This window comes from Sturnus vulgaris, chromosome W (genome assembly GCF_052056855.1).
Source record: "Sturnus vulgaris isolate bStuVul1 chromosome W, bStuVul1.hap1, whole genome shotgun sequence".
NCBI lineage: Eukaryota > Metazoa > Chordata > Aves > Passeriformes > Sturnidae > Sturnus > Sturnus vulgaris.
In genome coordinates, this window is record NC_142282.1 from 63,626,493 (window position 1) to 63,642,899 (window position 16,407).

A 16,407-nucleotide genomic window follows, 5' to 3' on the forward strand; every position below is an offset into this window, starting at 1 on the left:
CCATTCTATCTTTCGCCTATTACTAATCACCTGTATTATCTAATTTATTTTTGCTTCATGTGAGTTTATTGTTTTGCCATGTTTTTTTGCTTTTTATGTTGCCTTCATGTTCAATAATGAGAGACATATTGTTAAAAACACAAAAGAAGGGGGAATATGGCCCCTCATGAACGTTTAAATAATGCAATATTTATACTAAAAATTTTGAAATTAAATAAAATTTAATCCCTGGCAGAGCGATACTGCTTTGAAGATTTACATGTGCAGAGTCAATTTCTAAAAGTTTCTATGTAAAGATCCCTAATTGAGTGTACAATGATGAGGCCTAACTGATTTACTAACCTAGTGAGAAGGTATGCATGTGTTTTATCACCAACAGGTCTGAAGTAGTTACCTGCTCGTCTGTACAAACATTGATCACCTCCAAAAAAATGAGGCCCAGAGAAAAGAAAAATTACTTAATTGCCATCCAGCCCTGACATTGACCTCTGAAGATTCATGATTTCACCCTCTGGGGATGCCTGTGAGAAGAACCTCATCAGCACCTGTTTGATCTCTAACAGACTTATGGACTTAGTAGATGGATTAGAAATTTAGTTAAAATAGGCTTGTATGTATTAGGCATTATATTATATATTATTATAGTTATTCCTTCTATTTTACAGTGTGTGAAAAAATTAATAGGAAAGTCACTTAAGACTGTATTTTTAGGTGAAAGAAATGGGGGAGATGTGGTAGCTGAGACAGAGAGTACTGTGGATTTAATTAGCATATGCAGTTTGATAACCAAGATGCCTTGGCAAGAGCAAACAGAGCTTTGAAGATTACAAGAAGATTGGATCAAGAATGGCAACAGGAAAGAAAACTGAATTAAGTAGAAACATAAAGTTTGTCTGTGTGATATTTAACCCAATAAATGTAGGAAAAAATTACTAGCCTTCCTAAAAATGGTATATAAGCATATGTAGCTCACAGTAAATTTGGATTCTGATCACCAGTCAGTAGTCCCTGTCTCGCTCTCAATAACTGATATGCAGCTAGCGGTTATCTCCAGACAAAACACCTCTTCGCCAAAACCAGAGCACACAGCATGACTATGTCAATTTAAAATGTAATGCCCCAGAACATTTAAATATACAGGGGTAAATCAAGGTTTCTTTACTCTAGCTTGGCACACAGGAGAAATAGTCACCAGATATTCCCAAGAGGTCAAAATTACACAAAAGTTTACTGGCAAAATATAGAAAATCAAGGAACTTTAGCAAAGGATTTAATAAAGAAAAACACAGATATAGCTACCAACTCCTAGGGTTCCAGGGTGGATGAGGTAGAAACTCCAGGAAATCTGACAGAACTGCCTCAAGTGTGTGATTGACAGTTCTGCCAGGCTGGAGAGTATAGGGGTGGGGCACTGTCTCACCAAAAGCAATGCCTGACCATAGAGACTATGGGTAGTTATATTAATATTAAAGAGTTTGCCTCTGAGCCCTTTTTGCAGTTTTTGGATCACCTTCCTGCACAGCTGGAAAGACAAGTCGAAGACCCAGTGGCACAGGCAGAACTTATTAAAGAGATGGCTCAGAAAAATGCCAATGAAGCCTGCCGCAGGGTTATCCTAGGATTGCCTATCAATCCTCTGCCTACACTAGCACAGATGATCGAAGCATGTGCTAAGAAAGCAGAACTCTCCAGTTCACCAGAGAAAAGGTTTGGACTGGCAAAACCCAAAAACTGCAGCAGCCGTAACACCAGAAGTAAAGAGGCAACAGACGTCACCAGAACAGCTCCAACATATCATCTGCTTCCAGTGCAAGAAGCCAGGACACTTTTCCAGAGACTGTCCTGAAAGCCAGCAACACAGGAAGAAACACCAAAAAGAGGAAACAACCAACAAACAAAAAATCTAAGACCACAGCGCAGACCTGCCCCGCGCCATGATATAAATACAGTGGGCTCCACAGTGGGGAAAGCCTCTCCCTTAACAAAAAAGAAGGAGAAAGAGAAGCAGGATACAGGACAGCTGGAAAATAAAAATGAAAACTGTAGTAACAAAGTTTGGCAACTTCACGGGCATTTCAGGCCCCTGACTACCAAAGCTTTTCTTTTCAGATCTACTGGTTGGACAATCATTGCAGTGGACCTGCTGGACAACTCACAGGACGTGATGATAAACCACACGGGACTAGACAGCAGTGAGTATTTTGTTATTGGGGACACTGCTCACACACCTCTGGAGATTGAGGTGGCTCCCATGACCATCAAAAGAGGCATAACTCACTTCATACTCCTGGCGTGCTGCCCTCAGCCATCCTTCTATTTGGCCAAGGGACAAATCCTTGCCCAGGCCATTCCCATTCCAGCAGAGGTCCCAGTAGATGAAAAAGCACCTGAAGTCGACTGGGCAGAAGTGGTTGGGGAGGACAAACCCTCTATGGCATGCAACCTAACACATGGGTCAAACCATCTCCTCATGGAAGGGTTGCTTGACACGGGGGCAGATGTGATGATCATACCTGAAAGGATGTGGCCATCATATTGGGAGCTACAACCCGTGGCTGGCAAAATCCAAGGTATAGGAGGTATCAAATTGGCAAAGATTTCAAAAAGCATTGTGCAAATCGAAGGGCTGGATGGGAAATTGGCCAGTGTCCGTCCTTTTGTCACTGACTACAAGTGCCTCCTGTGGGCGAGCGACACCATGTCCCAGTGGAGGGGTCAAATTAGTTATCCCTAAGACTCCCCAGGATTTTAAGAGGCGGCCACTGTGGAGCGCCCTACCCAAAAGTTAACATGGCTGGATGACACTCCAAGATGGGTAGGTCAGTGGCCATTAAGTAAGGAAAAGATTAAGGTGCTCGAGGAGCTTGTGGAGGAGCAATTAGCCAAAGGCCACATAGAAGAGACAACTAGCCCTTGGAATGTCACGGTCTTCCTGATTAAGAAGCCAGGGAAGGATAAGTATTGGCTCCTCCACGACGTCTGAGAAATAAACAAAGTAATTGAGAACATGGGGACCCTCCAACTTGGGATGACTTCCCCAGCGATGCTTCCCTGAAATTGGCAATTAGCTGTCCTGGACATCAAGGACTGTTTCTTCAAAAATTCCCCTACACCCAGAAGATGCCTCACGGTTTGCCTTCTCGTTTCCTACCATCAATCAAGAAGCCCCAATGAAGCGCTACCACTGGAAAGTATTGCCACAAGGCATGAAGTGCAGTCCTTCCATCTGCCAGTGGTATGTGGCTTCATTGCTGTCCCCAGTGCACGCCCAAAAAAGGGAGGCCATCATTCTCCACTACATGGATGATGTGCTTGTGTGCAACCCCGATGGTTCGATACTCCAACACACACTTGACCTAGTGGTTAAAGTTTTAACCTCTTCTGGATTCCAACTGCAGGAAGATAAAGTCCAAAGGATGCCACTTTGGAAGTACCTGGGCTTGGAGATTACTGCGCAGACTGTTGTTCCACAGAAATTGGAAATCATTAGTTGTTGGATCTCAGGAATCTTCAGTTTTTGAGTTTTCTGTGCTTCCAGGCACAGGCCCCCTGGAAAACACTGCTCTAGACCTGAAACCTTGGGGAAGGCTTGTAAATATGAATAAAAGTCTGCACCAGACTTGAGAGGGGCCGGTGGGAAGATTTCATACAAGCCACCACAATCACAGAATAGACCTGCTGCGATTCAAACTAGGGAGCTGGGATCGGCACCAATGTCTCCCATTCCTTAGGGAGGGAAGCCGAGAACCGCAGAAGCAAGAGCGGAACCATGCGGAACACAGGAGGCCCAGGTGGCACCTCCTAGGCAGGAGGGCGTTAACTCGCCCCTGGGGGGGGGGGGCAGGATCGGGACTGTAACAGCCGCAGCTTCTGCGTGGGGCAAAGAGACCCGCGGCTCAGCCCACAGGTTTTGGAGTGAATCCAATGCAAGTTTTAAATATCACAAGCACAGCTTTGCCTCCGGGCAGCCCACAGACAGTGACAGAGGAAAATCAGGGTGAATTAGATCCAGAGGGAGAACAAAGTTCCCCAGAAATGAGCAAGGGAGAAGGGGCAGTTCAGGTTCCGAGCCGGAGCTTGCAAACACAGAAAATATACACAGCAGTTCTCTAATGCCAAAAGCTGCACAAGCAATTAATCCTGCACCAACTTTTCTACAAGCATTTCTCCAGCAGCAACATGACAAATAAGCTTGGTACCTACCTTTCCCGGTCTGTGGCAGCCCACAGGGATCGCAACCGCACCAATTAATCCTCCATTTGGCTGGACAGTGACATATCAAAATATAATCCCAAAAGAATTTCTCAGAGATCTTTTGTTCCAGCTAAGGGACACTGCTAGAGAGCGGTATGGGTCAGAAAATGGCGGCACCATGGGTTCAGGTGCCTTACAAGATGGCCAATCCCTGTCTCTGTTTTCCATACAAGAACATGGCGGTGCCCTGTTCACTTCCTTAAACAATGCATACATACTTCTGCCAGTGCCATTTTGTGGACAACAAGATGTCAAACCTCCTGCTGCAGTGCCACCTCTGGCAGTTTTTATTACTACACCTCCAAATACTTATAATTTGCAACACCAGATGTCAAATACAAGTTACTTCACAGAAAGAGGAAGACGTGAAGACATGAATATAGCTTTGAAGCTGGAAGAAGTAGCATCCTTTTAGGACACAAATACACAAGATAAAGTCAATTTACAGATTGCAAGTAGGGAATTAGCTCTATTTCCTTCAGGAACAAGGGCCATCCCAAAAAAGAAGAAAAAGAAACCCTCGAGAGAAATGCTTACAGATTGGGATGAAATCAGGAGAAGAGCTTTGAAAGGAGATCTCGATATGGCATCATCACAGCTGAAAGCTATGCCAGTCACCTATGGAAGAAGAGGTGTAAATCCCAAATGGGCATCTCTAACACAAGATGTGATCAAAGACTTAAGACAGGCATTGAGAGAGAGTGGTTTAAGCTCTCCATATTTCAAGTAAATGTTAAAAAGCACCTTCGCTAATTATGACTTGGTTCCATTTGATTGTAAACACATTGCCATGACAATTCTAACAGAGGCACAGTTCATGTTGTGGGAAATGAGATGGAGGAGAGCTCTCACAAAATTAAGAGATTCCTATGCTAGAGGCCTACACAGGGACCTCACAGTGGGACAACTGGCAGGAGACCCTTCTGATGACAGACCTCAGGATCAAGCAGCCTTGCCTCAAGATGTGCTCGAAGAAATCAAGGAAGCAGCTCGGAAAACCATCCTTGAAATCCAACCAGCGGGAGTTCCAGAAGGAATTTACACAGAAGTAAGACAAGGTGCCTCAGAATCTTTCACTTTTTTTATAGATCGTTTAACCCAAGCATTGGAAAGGCAATGCAGTGATGAAACTGCACATCCATATCTGCTTCGGAGCTTGGCTTTTGGAAATGCCAACGATGAATGTAAACGCATAATCAATGCTTTGCCCGATCCACAACCAACTTTACCTCAAATGACAGAAGCATGCAGCAAGATAGGCACCCCTCAACATATGGCAATCGTTCAAGCAAGCACCTTGGGAGAACAATTTGAGAAATTTCTAGAAGCTGCAGATAAAAGAGAAGATCCTCTCAACTCTTCATTTAACTCCTCAACAAGACACTTCCTCAAAAGTAATGGCAGCAGAACTTGCCTTACATTGTTAGACCGTCCAAGTGCTTGTTCGGTTGGCTTTCCAGGCCACGGGTTTTGCCAGGCAAAATTAAATTTTAGGCAAAAATTAAAGATCCATTTCAACTGATAACCTGGGGAAAAGTCTGGTTTTTGTGTCTCCACAGGTGCCAATCCAAAGTGAATTCCTGCGAGGAACGTGAAACCCTATCGGTCACAGACACAAGCAGATGCCCCCAGAAGCAAAGATACAAGCACACAGACATGAACTGCAGTCTTGAAGAAGAATGTCTTTTATCCCACATGAAAAGGCTGGGAACCTTTGGGTTTTAGGTCAACACAGTGTTCATGGTTCAAAGAGAAGGGGGAATTCTTGGATCTCAAGAATATGGAGTTTTAGAGCTTTCTGTGCTTCCAGGCACAGACACCCTGGAAAACACTGCACTGGACCTGAAACCTTGGAAAAGGCTTGTAAATATGAATAATGAGTTAGAAATCACAAATTTATAGTGGGTTAGATATGTGTATTTTCACTGGGTGATGGGTTTTAAATTTGAGGTTTTATAGTATAGTGGTGGATATGGGACAAGATGGAGAATTTTGGGTGGTGTCTTTCTCTTTCTTCATCTTCTTCTTCCTTCTTCATGGAACTTAAGTAGTTGTCTTTGGTTGGTCAGTCTAATGCCACTCTAAGGGTCGTGGGAATCTATTATTGGGTCAAAAGGGTAAATAATATAGGTGTTAAACTTTTATTGGTTTGTTTATCTTTAAAAGGCCTTGAATCAGACTCAGCTGTGAGTCATTTTTCCTACTTCTAGAAAGGAGCTAGACGTGCTGTCATACTTTATGTAATTTTTTATAAGATATGATAAACATCCAAGCCCGAACATGAAAATTGTCTCAATCGCCTTTCTAAAAATCCTGGCTCTGAGGGAAAACGGACAAGACTGATGAAAAACCACTAATAAGTGGTACAAATCCCAGCATACACCCCCACAGTTAGTGATGTAGATCTAGTAGATCTAGTAGATGTCCATTCCCTGTGTGAGTCTTTGAACTGGGTCAGGCCCTGGTTAGGCCTCACCAACGAGGACCTAGCCCCCCTCCTCAATTTATTGAAGGGGGGGGGAGAGAGCTGGTTTCTCCCAGGGAACTGACCCAAGAGGCAAAAGCCGCAATCCAAAAGGCACAGAAGGCTTTGGCCGAGAGGCAGGCTCACCGTTATCAGCCAGAGCTGCCTTTCAAATTCATTGTCCTGGGAAAGCTGCCACACTTGCATGGTTTAATATTCCAATGAGTCAAAGGGCAGAAAGATCCACTCTTAATCATAGAGTGGGTTTCCCTCTCCCACCAAAGATCCAAGACCATCACCAAGCCACAAGAGCTGATGGCTCAGCTGATCAGGAAAGCCCAAGTAAGACTGTGTGAGCTGACTGGTTGTGACTTTGTGTGTATTCACCTCCCAGTCAAACTTTCTGAGGAGGGAAAGAATTCTCCCTAGAAGCTGACCAAGGAGATGTTTGAGCACCTGCTCCAGAGCAATGTCAACCTCCAGTTATCTCTGGACAGCTACAGTGGACAAATATCAGTCCATGCCCCGTCACACAAGCTGTTTAATGAGGAATTCCACCTCATTCCTCATGAGAAAAGGAGCTGTAGGCTGCTCAAAGCTCTCAGAGTGTTCACTGACGCATCCGGGGCATCCTACAAGTCGTTGATGACTTGGAGAAATCCCCAGTCTCAGCATTGGGAAGTTGATGTTGAGTTTGTGGAGGGGTCGCCCCAGGTCGCCAATCTGGCCGCAGTTGTGAGAGCCTTTGAGAAGTTCTCGGAGCCAATTAATTTGGTAACTGACTCAGCCTACATGGCAGGGGTAGTGTCCAGGGCGGACCAGGCAGTTCTCAAAGACATCAAGAACAAGCATCTCTTCAGGTTGCTCTCGAAACTAATTTATTTACTTTTACATAGAGAGCTTCCGTTCTATGTGATGCATGTGAGGTCACATACCAATTTGCCAGGCGAAATTGCAGAAGGGAATCATAAAGCAGGCAAAGCTGAGTCACCAGCAATAACATCAGAATGTGCCAGGTCTGATCTGTCAGTTCCAACTAACATGGAATCAGGCCCGGGTCATGATGGCTACCTGTCCCAGTTGCCAGTTCCAGGCCATGCCATCACTGGGTGTTGGGGTTAACCCCCGAGGCCTTGGGAGCTGTGAAGTGTGGCAGACTGACATAACACACATTCCCAGTTTTGGTCGCCTCAAATATGTTCATGCACGCGTTGGCACTTATTCAGGTGCAGTTTATGCCTCTGCCCAAGCAGGAGAAAGGGCTGTGCATGCCAAACAACACCTAGTGCAAGCCTTTTCAGTGCTGGGGATCCCTAGGGAAATCAAGACCAATAACAGCCCAGTGTATACATCCAAGGAATTCCTAGAGTTTGCCAGCAGCGGGGAGTGGAACATAAAACTGGCATCCCCCACTCCCCCACAGGCCAAGGTGTGGTTGAGCATGCCCATCACACGCTCAAGCAAGTCCTGGCTAGACAGAGCAGTTCAACAGTGTGGATGTCGCCACAACAAAAGCTCTGCAAAGCCATGTTTACCATCAATTTTCTAAATTGTTCATTTGAAAATATGAGTCGTCTGGTGATACATCACTTTAACAGCAGTGATCAGTTTAAGTTGTCCCAGCGTCCACCTGTCCTAATTAGGGACCCAGAAACTTGGGAGACCAAGGGCCCTTATGAACTTGTTACCTGAGGGCATGGCTATGCATGCGTGTCCACCCCCTCAGGGCCACGTTGGATACCCCAAAAGTGAGTAAAACCTTTTGTCCTCAAAAATCCAGCTCCAGCAGAAGGGGATAAGAAACAAGAAGCAGTTGCTTCAAAAAGAAGACACCGCCAGAAGGAGGAGAGGAAACCTTCCTGAGATCTGGTTCCATTCCAGCAGACACTGTCTTTTACTATGCTTTAAAATGTTTGGTTTTGCTTTTTAGAAAAAACCTACCTCCACCCAACCTCACAATAAGCCCCATCCAAGTTGTCATCCTGTTCTCACTGTGCAGTCTGACAGCCGTGTGGATCGTCCCTCATCCACGCCAAAACATCTGGGTCACCCTGGCACAGACACTCCAGTGCCAGGAATTTGAAGCAATTTGTTGCATGAACCTGACCTCAAAAGCTCCCAACATCCACACAGCCCTCCGAGACATGAAAAGCTTGATCAGACAAGTGAAGCAAGAATCTGAGGATTGGTTCAGTGAACTCTTCAAAGGCTGGGGACTCACGAAGTGGTGGACTCCAATAGTTAAAACAATTCTGTAGTTTTTTTGTTGTTCTTTTCCTTATAGTGTTAGCATTTGGAATTCTACATTGCTTAATTTTCAAAGCAATCAGTGGTTTAATTTTTGCTACCTCAGAAGTCAACCACATGGAGTTGACAAACCAAAAGCAGTCTAACTTGCCCACAAATCATAAGTGCTGGGCAAATCCATATTCTGAGTCAGAATAACTCCAATGCCTTTCTTTTAACTTTATTTAACAAAAATGGGGGAGATGTTGTATTGCAGTGTTTGTTTCGTAAGTTGCACTGTTCATGGTTTTATATTGCACTGTTATGATTAGATTTTGTCCTTGGAGATTTCAAAACCTGCAGTCTCATTTGCTTGGACAGTTTTATTTAGAGTTGTATTCAAGTATGTCAAGTCCGGTGCACTGATTAGAATATCGTCCATATAATGTAATATGATAGCTTCTGGGAACAGGCTTCGGATGGGTGACAGGATGTTGGCAACGTACCACTGGCATATCGTGGGTGAGTTTTTCATGCCCCGAGGCAGGACAAGCCAGTGGTACCGTTTCAAAGGGGCTTGCCTGTTGGGGGAAGGCACAGAAAATGCAAACTTCGGGGCGTCCTGGGGATGGAGGGGGATATTGAAGAAGCAGTCTTTAATGTCTATGATGGCAAGTTTCTAGTCTCAGGGCAACATCGAGGGAGAGGGAAAACCAGGTTGGAGGGAACCCATATCTTTGATGGCCTCATTGATCTTTCTGAGGTCATGGAGAAGCCTCCATCTGTCCTTGCCAGGTTTTTTCAGAACAAAGACAGGGGAGTTCCAAGGGCTAGTGGTCTTAACTATGTGGCCCTTGGAAAGCTGCTCCTCCACGAGGGCTGCCAAAGCGCGCAGTTTTTCATTAGAGAGGGGCCATTGGTCCACCCACACTGGATGGTCTTGTTTCCAGGTGAGCTGAGGGGTAGTGGGTGTTGCATGCTGAACAATGGCCCCAGCTAAAAATTCCTATTAAAGATAGGAATGGAAGCCCCCCATTGGGATAAGAGATCTCTGCCCCAGAGAGTGATAGGTGCCCTTACTATATATGGCCGGATGGTTGCCATTTTTCCCTCAGGACCCTCCACTATTATATTGTGTTTACTCCTCATTGAGACTGTAACTCCTCCAATCCCCGAAATCATCCCTGCCACAGGTTGTAGTTCCCAATTTGATGGCCACTCGGAGCGGGCGATGATGGTAACATCCGCTCCGGTGTCCATCATTCCTGGGCAGAGGATCTTTTCCCCTTTACAGAAGATGTTACACTCAATAATAGGTTTGTTAGAGCCCATGATTTGCACCCACATAATGGTAGGATTAAGAGGAACTTGTTCTGAGTAGTCCTTAGGTAAGAGGAAAACTTGGGCAATTGGTGTTCCTTGGTACAGTTCAAATGGTGGGTTTGTACAGCAGATGGAAATTAAGATTTCATCCTCAGGACCTACAGCCTGTACCTCAGGGAGAATGTGAAGGTTGTCTGGTCTATGAATAGTGTTCCAAATAATTAAAATGTCTCGAGGACCATCTGGTGGCCCATATTTTCCTGTTGGGATTTTGAGGACACATTCATTTACAAAATCCATTGTCAGTGTGCTTACCAGCTGTTGCTGGGTTCTCACCTGGATCTCTCCGTATGGACGGTCGTCTGGGTGTGTGTTAGAATCTGGTTCTCCTGTTCTGAGATGGTGGGCAGAGTGGGGCGAAACGGCTTCTGATTTGCTGTCCTTGCGCAGGGCCGTCCTGCGCTCCACTGGAGGTTTCCCGAGCGCTGCTGGTAAGACAACTGCTGTTGGGGCCACTCGGGACCTCTGCGGCGATCTTGTATAGTTGCCCTTTCAGGACAGATTTTTAGGAAATGCCCAAGTTCCCCACAATTAAAGCACCTTTGGTTTTCTCTTGCCGTCATTACTGCAAATGCTCCTGACATTCCCTCTGCAATGCCCTTTGCCACAGCCTGCAATACATATTCTTCAGTGGAAGTATGCTTTGTGTAAACTTTAACCATTTGTTCAATGGTAGAATTAGTATCAAAGGGTAGGGCTCTTAAGATCGTTTTGCACTTTGGGTTGGCATTTGCCATAGCAATTTTATTTAGTAACTCTTTTCATCCTTCTGTATTTTCAATTTGCTTTTCAAGTGCAAGTTTCAAACGGTTCACAAACTTTATAAAAGATTCATCTACTCTTTGTTAAATACTAGTAAAGCTTTGAACTGGGAGGGAGTCATCAGGAGTAATGAGGAGTGATGTTTTTGCTGCAGTGGCTATGTTTTGCAGTGCAGCTTCTGATAAAACCTGGGCTTGGTCTGGGTTTTAGAAAGTTTCCTTCTCTTCTTCTCTTGCCATTTGGCTTATTGACAAATTTGGTTTGTTTACATCCTTTGAATAGGTGTCTGATAAGGTTTTTAAATGCCTCTTCCATTGTCTTTTCCACAGCATAAATTCAGCTGGGGAAAGGAGGCAGTTCATAATATTTTTGATGTCATGGGGAGCCAAAATATGGGCAGAGAAAGTGGCTTCTAAAAGATTTTTAAAGTAATGTGAGCCCCGGCCATGCTCCTTGGCAGCCTTACACAGTTCTTTAAGCTCCCCATAGGGGAGGGGCTCCCATAGTGGAGGTGATGTTGCCCTCCTCCTCCGCTTGTAGATAATTGGGAAGACTGTGATTTTATTTGCCAAATCCCAGTTTCTATCCTGGGTGGCCTCCCTATGGATTTTTGCCTAGCGATCCTCAGACTGGAAGTGGGAATCCGAATCTGAGGAGTCGCTGCTCTCATCCTCTGAAGAGGATGCAGAATGCCTGATTGCATGGCGAGGCTTTTTTGGGCCAGCCGGAGATGCTAGATGGTCAGTGTCAGCGGAAGCCAAGATGGCCTCCTTCCGGTCCCCGGCAGGGCCACTTCCGGTCTCGGTGTTATGGGAACCGGAGGGGAAGTGGCTGGGGTCCACGGTAGGGACAGGATTCCCGATGGAGGGGGAGAGTCCCAAATGCAGTTACACCCATCGACGCAGGGGAGGGGGAGGAGCCGGGTGCGATGGAGGGCATGGGAAAGCAGCCATTCTGAGGTGGCAGGGAGGGAAAACTGGGGTATGAGGGAGGCAAAATGGCGGGGCTGGCTGCATTGCCGGCACCATTTTGTGAAACAAGGGACGAAACAGGGTACAGGGGCACGGGTAGGAGGTTGGGGGAGAAATCCAGAGAGGCATGGCCAGTGCCGCCCTGGCAGGGGGAGAGAGAGGATCAAGAGGTGTCAGGGAGTCGGAAGCAGCCCTGTGCATCATTGCAACAACAACCTGCTAATCGCCCCTCAGAGAGGGAAGGGGGTTCAGCAGTGCGGGGGGAGGAAAGAGGAGAAGGGGTTTTTAACGAGGGATCCGAAGCACCTGATTTACGAGACGAAGGAACTTCGCAACTGAAAGCCTAAAAAGAACCCAAACGACCAGATTAGGAAAACATTTGAAAACCCAAAGAAAAAATCTTTTAAGTTCCCCTTTTGATAACTTAAGGAAAAGGGTGTTCACAACTTGGTAATAAACGTCCTTTTGAGGAGGGCTGAGCTTAGCACGACTGATTGAATTGCCCATCCTCAAAACTCCAATCTCCCACCCAGCAGTAAAAGAGAAAACTAAAGGAAGAAGACCCCGGTATTTCTTAACTCACTCTTTTCTTCGGGCTAACCAAAGCCCACTGGGTCAACAGAAAAGCTGCTGGGGAGGTCGTTGGGCCGTCGACTGGTTTCCAGAGATGTTCCGTAGAAGGTCCCAGTCGCCCTTCAGACGGCTTCCACTAGAATGCAGAGAGCTATCCTCGGGGAGCTGGCCATCCGGAAAAGCGGCTTGTGTCCTGCAGCTGATGCTGCAGGAGACGCTTCTACAGGAACTCTTTTGCAGACGTCCCTGTCTTCGGGCACCAGTTATCACGGCAGTGGAGAGGCGGAGTGGCACGGCACTGGCGGGAAAGTGTTGGTGGGCATGAGGCGCACGCTGGTGCCGCGACCTTTCAGAGAAGCGTCCTTAGAAAGATGTCCTGGTGGTAACAGGCAAGTTCCCGCTCTTGGGAGGAGAGTGATTTTAGCTCTCTTGTGTGAGCTCCACTTCTGCCCGACGGTGGAGAGAGGGATGGGAGCCACGTGTGGTGATCTAAGGCGGAGTTTATTCCTTCTCGAAGGGTTCAGGGACGAAATGGCTTGAAGGAGCAGAGGGAGGGGGGTTGATATAGGAGAGCCAGGGGTCAGGGTAGAACAGCTAACGAATTATCTGAGGACACAGGGGCAGGGGGGAAGGGGGAAGGACCAATAGGCTACAAACATTTTACATGAAACAGGCATGCTAGGGGAAACATTATAACCATTATGAGGAGGGAGTGCATAAGGGCATTCCCTCCATGGGAGAGAGGCAGGCTCTTTCTCTGTGGGGCTTTCAGCGTCCACAGGAAAAGTCCTAAATAGCTCTAAACTTAGCTTCTCCCATCTTTCCCCAGCGTTAGGCTGGTTCAGACAAAGCCTGTGCTGGAGGCTGGCTGCAAGGGAAGGTGTTTCAATTACCATAGGAATAGGGGCAGTGTAATCCCCAAAGGCCTCAGCTTCTGCACATTGAATCAACCCAACATTTTCCTCCAATCCTGAGCAAAGCCATGTTTGACCATTGTGTGAGCAGGTCCTTGCTGGCTGGTGTCAACTAGGGAAGGTCACAGCATGGCCCTCCAGGTTAGATGCATTATTAGACTAATTAATAATGGAAAAAGGTCATGTGGAGGGGGCAGCTGTAAGGTGCTGAGGTTGGGGCATTTGGGAATGATGGTGGCCATGATATTAAACTTGGGCATTTGGGAGGTGGAGATGGAGGTGTGAATGGGGCTGATAAGGTTTAGGGACCAGGGAGCAGTAAGGAAGCATGGGCAGCTGGGACCAAGATGTTGGGATTGGGAAGAATAGAGATGAAGCCAAAGATTCATTACTGACCCCTATCATGAGGCTGAATTGGGTGTGGTGGGCAGAGATGAAGAGGTTTTTCTCTCCTGGAGAGAGCATTGCTGAGAGCATCATATCTGCAACCCTTCCAGATGTGGCTCAGATGAGATGGTTGGTCAAACACAGTGGTGATGGAAGTACTTGCTACCTAGAATGCCTGGCACCAAAGTAAGAACACAGCTTCCAGCCCACGTATCCTGCCAGTCAACCTGATCCTGTATTGACAAAACATTATGACCATCAACCCAAGACAATTGAAAAAGAATGTTAAAGTATGTTAATACATCCAGGAGAAGGCAACAAAGCTGGTGAAAGGGCTGGAAGGAATGTCCTACAAGGATCAGCTGAGAGCTCTGGGTTTGTCTACTTTGGAGAAAAGGAGGCTGAGGGGTGACCTCATGGCTCTCTGAAGCTTCCTGAGGAGGGGAAGTGGAGAGGGAGGTGCTGAGCTCTTCTCCCTGTATACAGGAGGATCTGTGGGAATGCTTCAAAACTGCATCAAGGGAGGTTTAGACTTGACATTCGGAAGCATTTATTTGCAGACAAGGTGGACAGACATTGGAACAGACTTCCTAGACAGGTGGTTGATGTTCCATGTCTGTCAGTGTTTAAGAGGCATTTGGGTATCAAAATGCTTTAACTTTGAGTCAGCCCTGAAGTGGTCAGGCAGTTGGACTAGATGACTGTTGGGAAGATGAGAATGGAAAACCTTATAAATATGATTGCCTGGCAAAAGATTTTGTGAAAATGGAAACTATAAGTGAGATTGAAATGAAAGCCATCTTTGAGATACCAAACCTTAGTTACTGAACAACTAGAAAACAATAGTATGGCCAGCTGAAAGTAATCCTGTCTTGATTGAACAATCCCCTCTGCTTGCAGACAGGTCCAAGGGTCAGAGAAGACACTACTAGCATGGCAGAGGGGATCCAAAGAGTAGTTTTTAGGGTTTAAAGTGTAACACAGTATGGTAATGTAATGATTCTTATAGGTTGTACGTAAATGCTATAGGATTTGTATCTTGTATTAGATTGGTTAGTGAAAATTAGAATATTCAACACAGAAGAAGATTTATTGTATTGTAACGGGAACCTCGCTCTCTTACTTCTCTTACCCCTTACCCCTTGCTCTCTCTTTACTCTTCTTACTCTTGCCCTCCTGCTCTTACAGGCCTGCTCCGAGCTGCGACTGGCAGCTCCAAGCAGGGCCTTCTACCCACATCCTTTGCAATAAACCACAAGTTCCAACACCTGGCTTTAGAGATCTCTCCATCAGTCCCGACCATCCAGACCACTGACACTCCTACAGTCTGGCGCCCAAACGTGCTTCAAGGGCCAGTTCAGCTTCTCCATCTGTGGGACACTTCTCCATGGATGGTAACTAAAAGACCAGCTGTAGTCACCTGAAAAGTGTCGTGAGCACGGCACACCGTTGCTGCACAGTGTGAAAGCCGGAGTTCTATAATTTTGCCGAGGCACACCTTGAGCACAGGGAGCCGTTACTACCTAGAGACTACCTGGAGCTCTGGGAGGAGTCTGCTTGGCAGTCCTCGAGCACGGGCGGCCACTGCTGTGCAGCAGCTGCCTTGAGCTCTTTGAGGAAGTTGGCCGTGGCATCCCTTGAGCACGGAGACGCTGCTAAGCGGTGCCGACTGGAGCTCTGAGGGACCCCGCCGTGTGCTCCAAGCACAGGTGAGCGCTGCTAAGCACCGCCCGCACTGGAGCTCTGAGTGGAGACCCGCCTGCGAGGTCCCGAGCACTGATGTCGTTGCCGAGTGACGCCTAAAACCGGAGCTCTGAGGAGGGATCCGAACACAGTGTCCTGAGTGCCACCTGGAGTGCCTGGCTAGCCCCAACGACGGAGCTCTGATTGAGGACCCTGCTTCTGCGACACCTAGGTTAGTAACACACTGATCTAATGATGGGACAGACTCACTCTACCCTTGACAGATATCTCTATAAGCAATTAAAGTATTTACTAAGCTCCGGTCCAAGTAAATTACCGAAACAGGAGCTGAAAAACCTCTTAGAATGGACTTTGATTAATTTCCCAAATACTGACCGTTCAGCCGTCTATACCAGAGACTTCTGGGACATAGTCGGGATCAAGCTCTTTAATAATGTCTCCCACCGGGATATGGTCCCAGCTTGCAGGGCGCTCGTGGAGCTGTTTGCCAGAAAACCCCTGCCCGCAGCAGCCGCCCCGCCAAGCCCCGCTCCTGCTGCGAGTCCGACCATTGCCGCCGCGAGTCTGCACCGGGACACGCCCCCCGCGGCTCCGGTACCCACGGTCCCGCTGACCCCTGCCGCCACGCCCCCCACCCTCGCGGTCCCGGCACCCGTTACCCCGGCCCCTGCACCCCCACCGGACCCCACAACCCCTCCCGCTGCTCCCGCCATCCCTGCCCCTGTTATCCATTTGATCACTGCTGTCCCGGCTACCGTGGCCTCACCCC

At 47.0% G+C, this 16,407-nt stretch overlaps 1 protein-coding gene and 1 long non-coding RNA gene across 2 annotated transcripts in view; one reads left to right on the plus strand and one right to left on the minus strand.

Annotated features, from left to right (window-relative positions):
- The window catches only part of LOC148220290 (uncharacterized), a 66,376-nt gene extending 63,393 nt beyond the window's left edge, over window positions 1-2,983 (plus strand). The window contains 2 exon segments of the mRNA XM_088155530.1: window positions 1,523-1,707; window positions 2,110-2,983. Coding sequence (XP_088011656.1) covers window positions 1,523-1,707; window positions 2,110-2,983 — 1,059 coding nt within the window.
- A 6,181-nt stretch (window positions 2,984-9,164) lies between these two features.
- LOC148220291 (uncharacterized) lies at window positions 9,165-16,200 on the minus strand. The gene is made up of 2 exons (XR_015799008.1): window positions 12,644-16,200; window positions 9,165-12,403 (listed from the first exon to the last, which is right to left on the minus strand). It is a non-coding gene; the product is annotated as an uncharacterized LOC148220291 (long non-coding RNA).
- Between the last annotated feature and the right edge of the window lie 207 nt (window positions 16,201-16,407).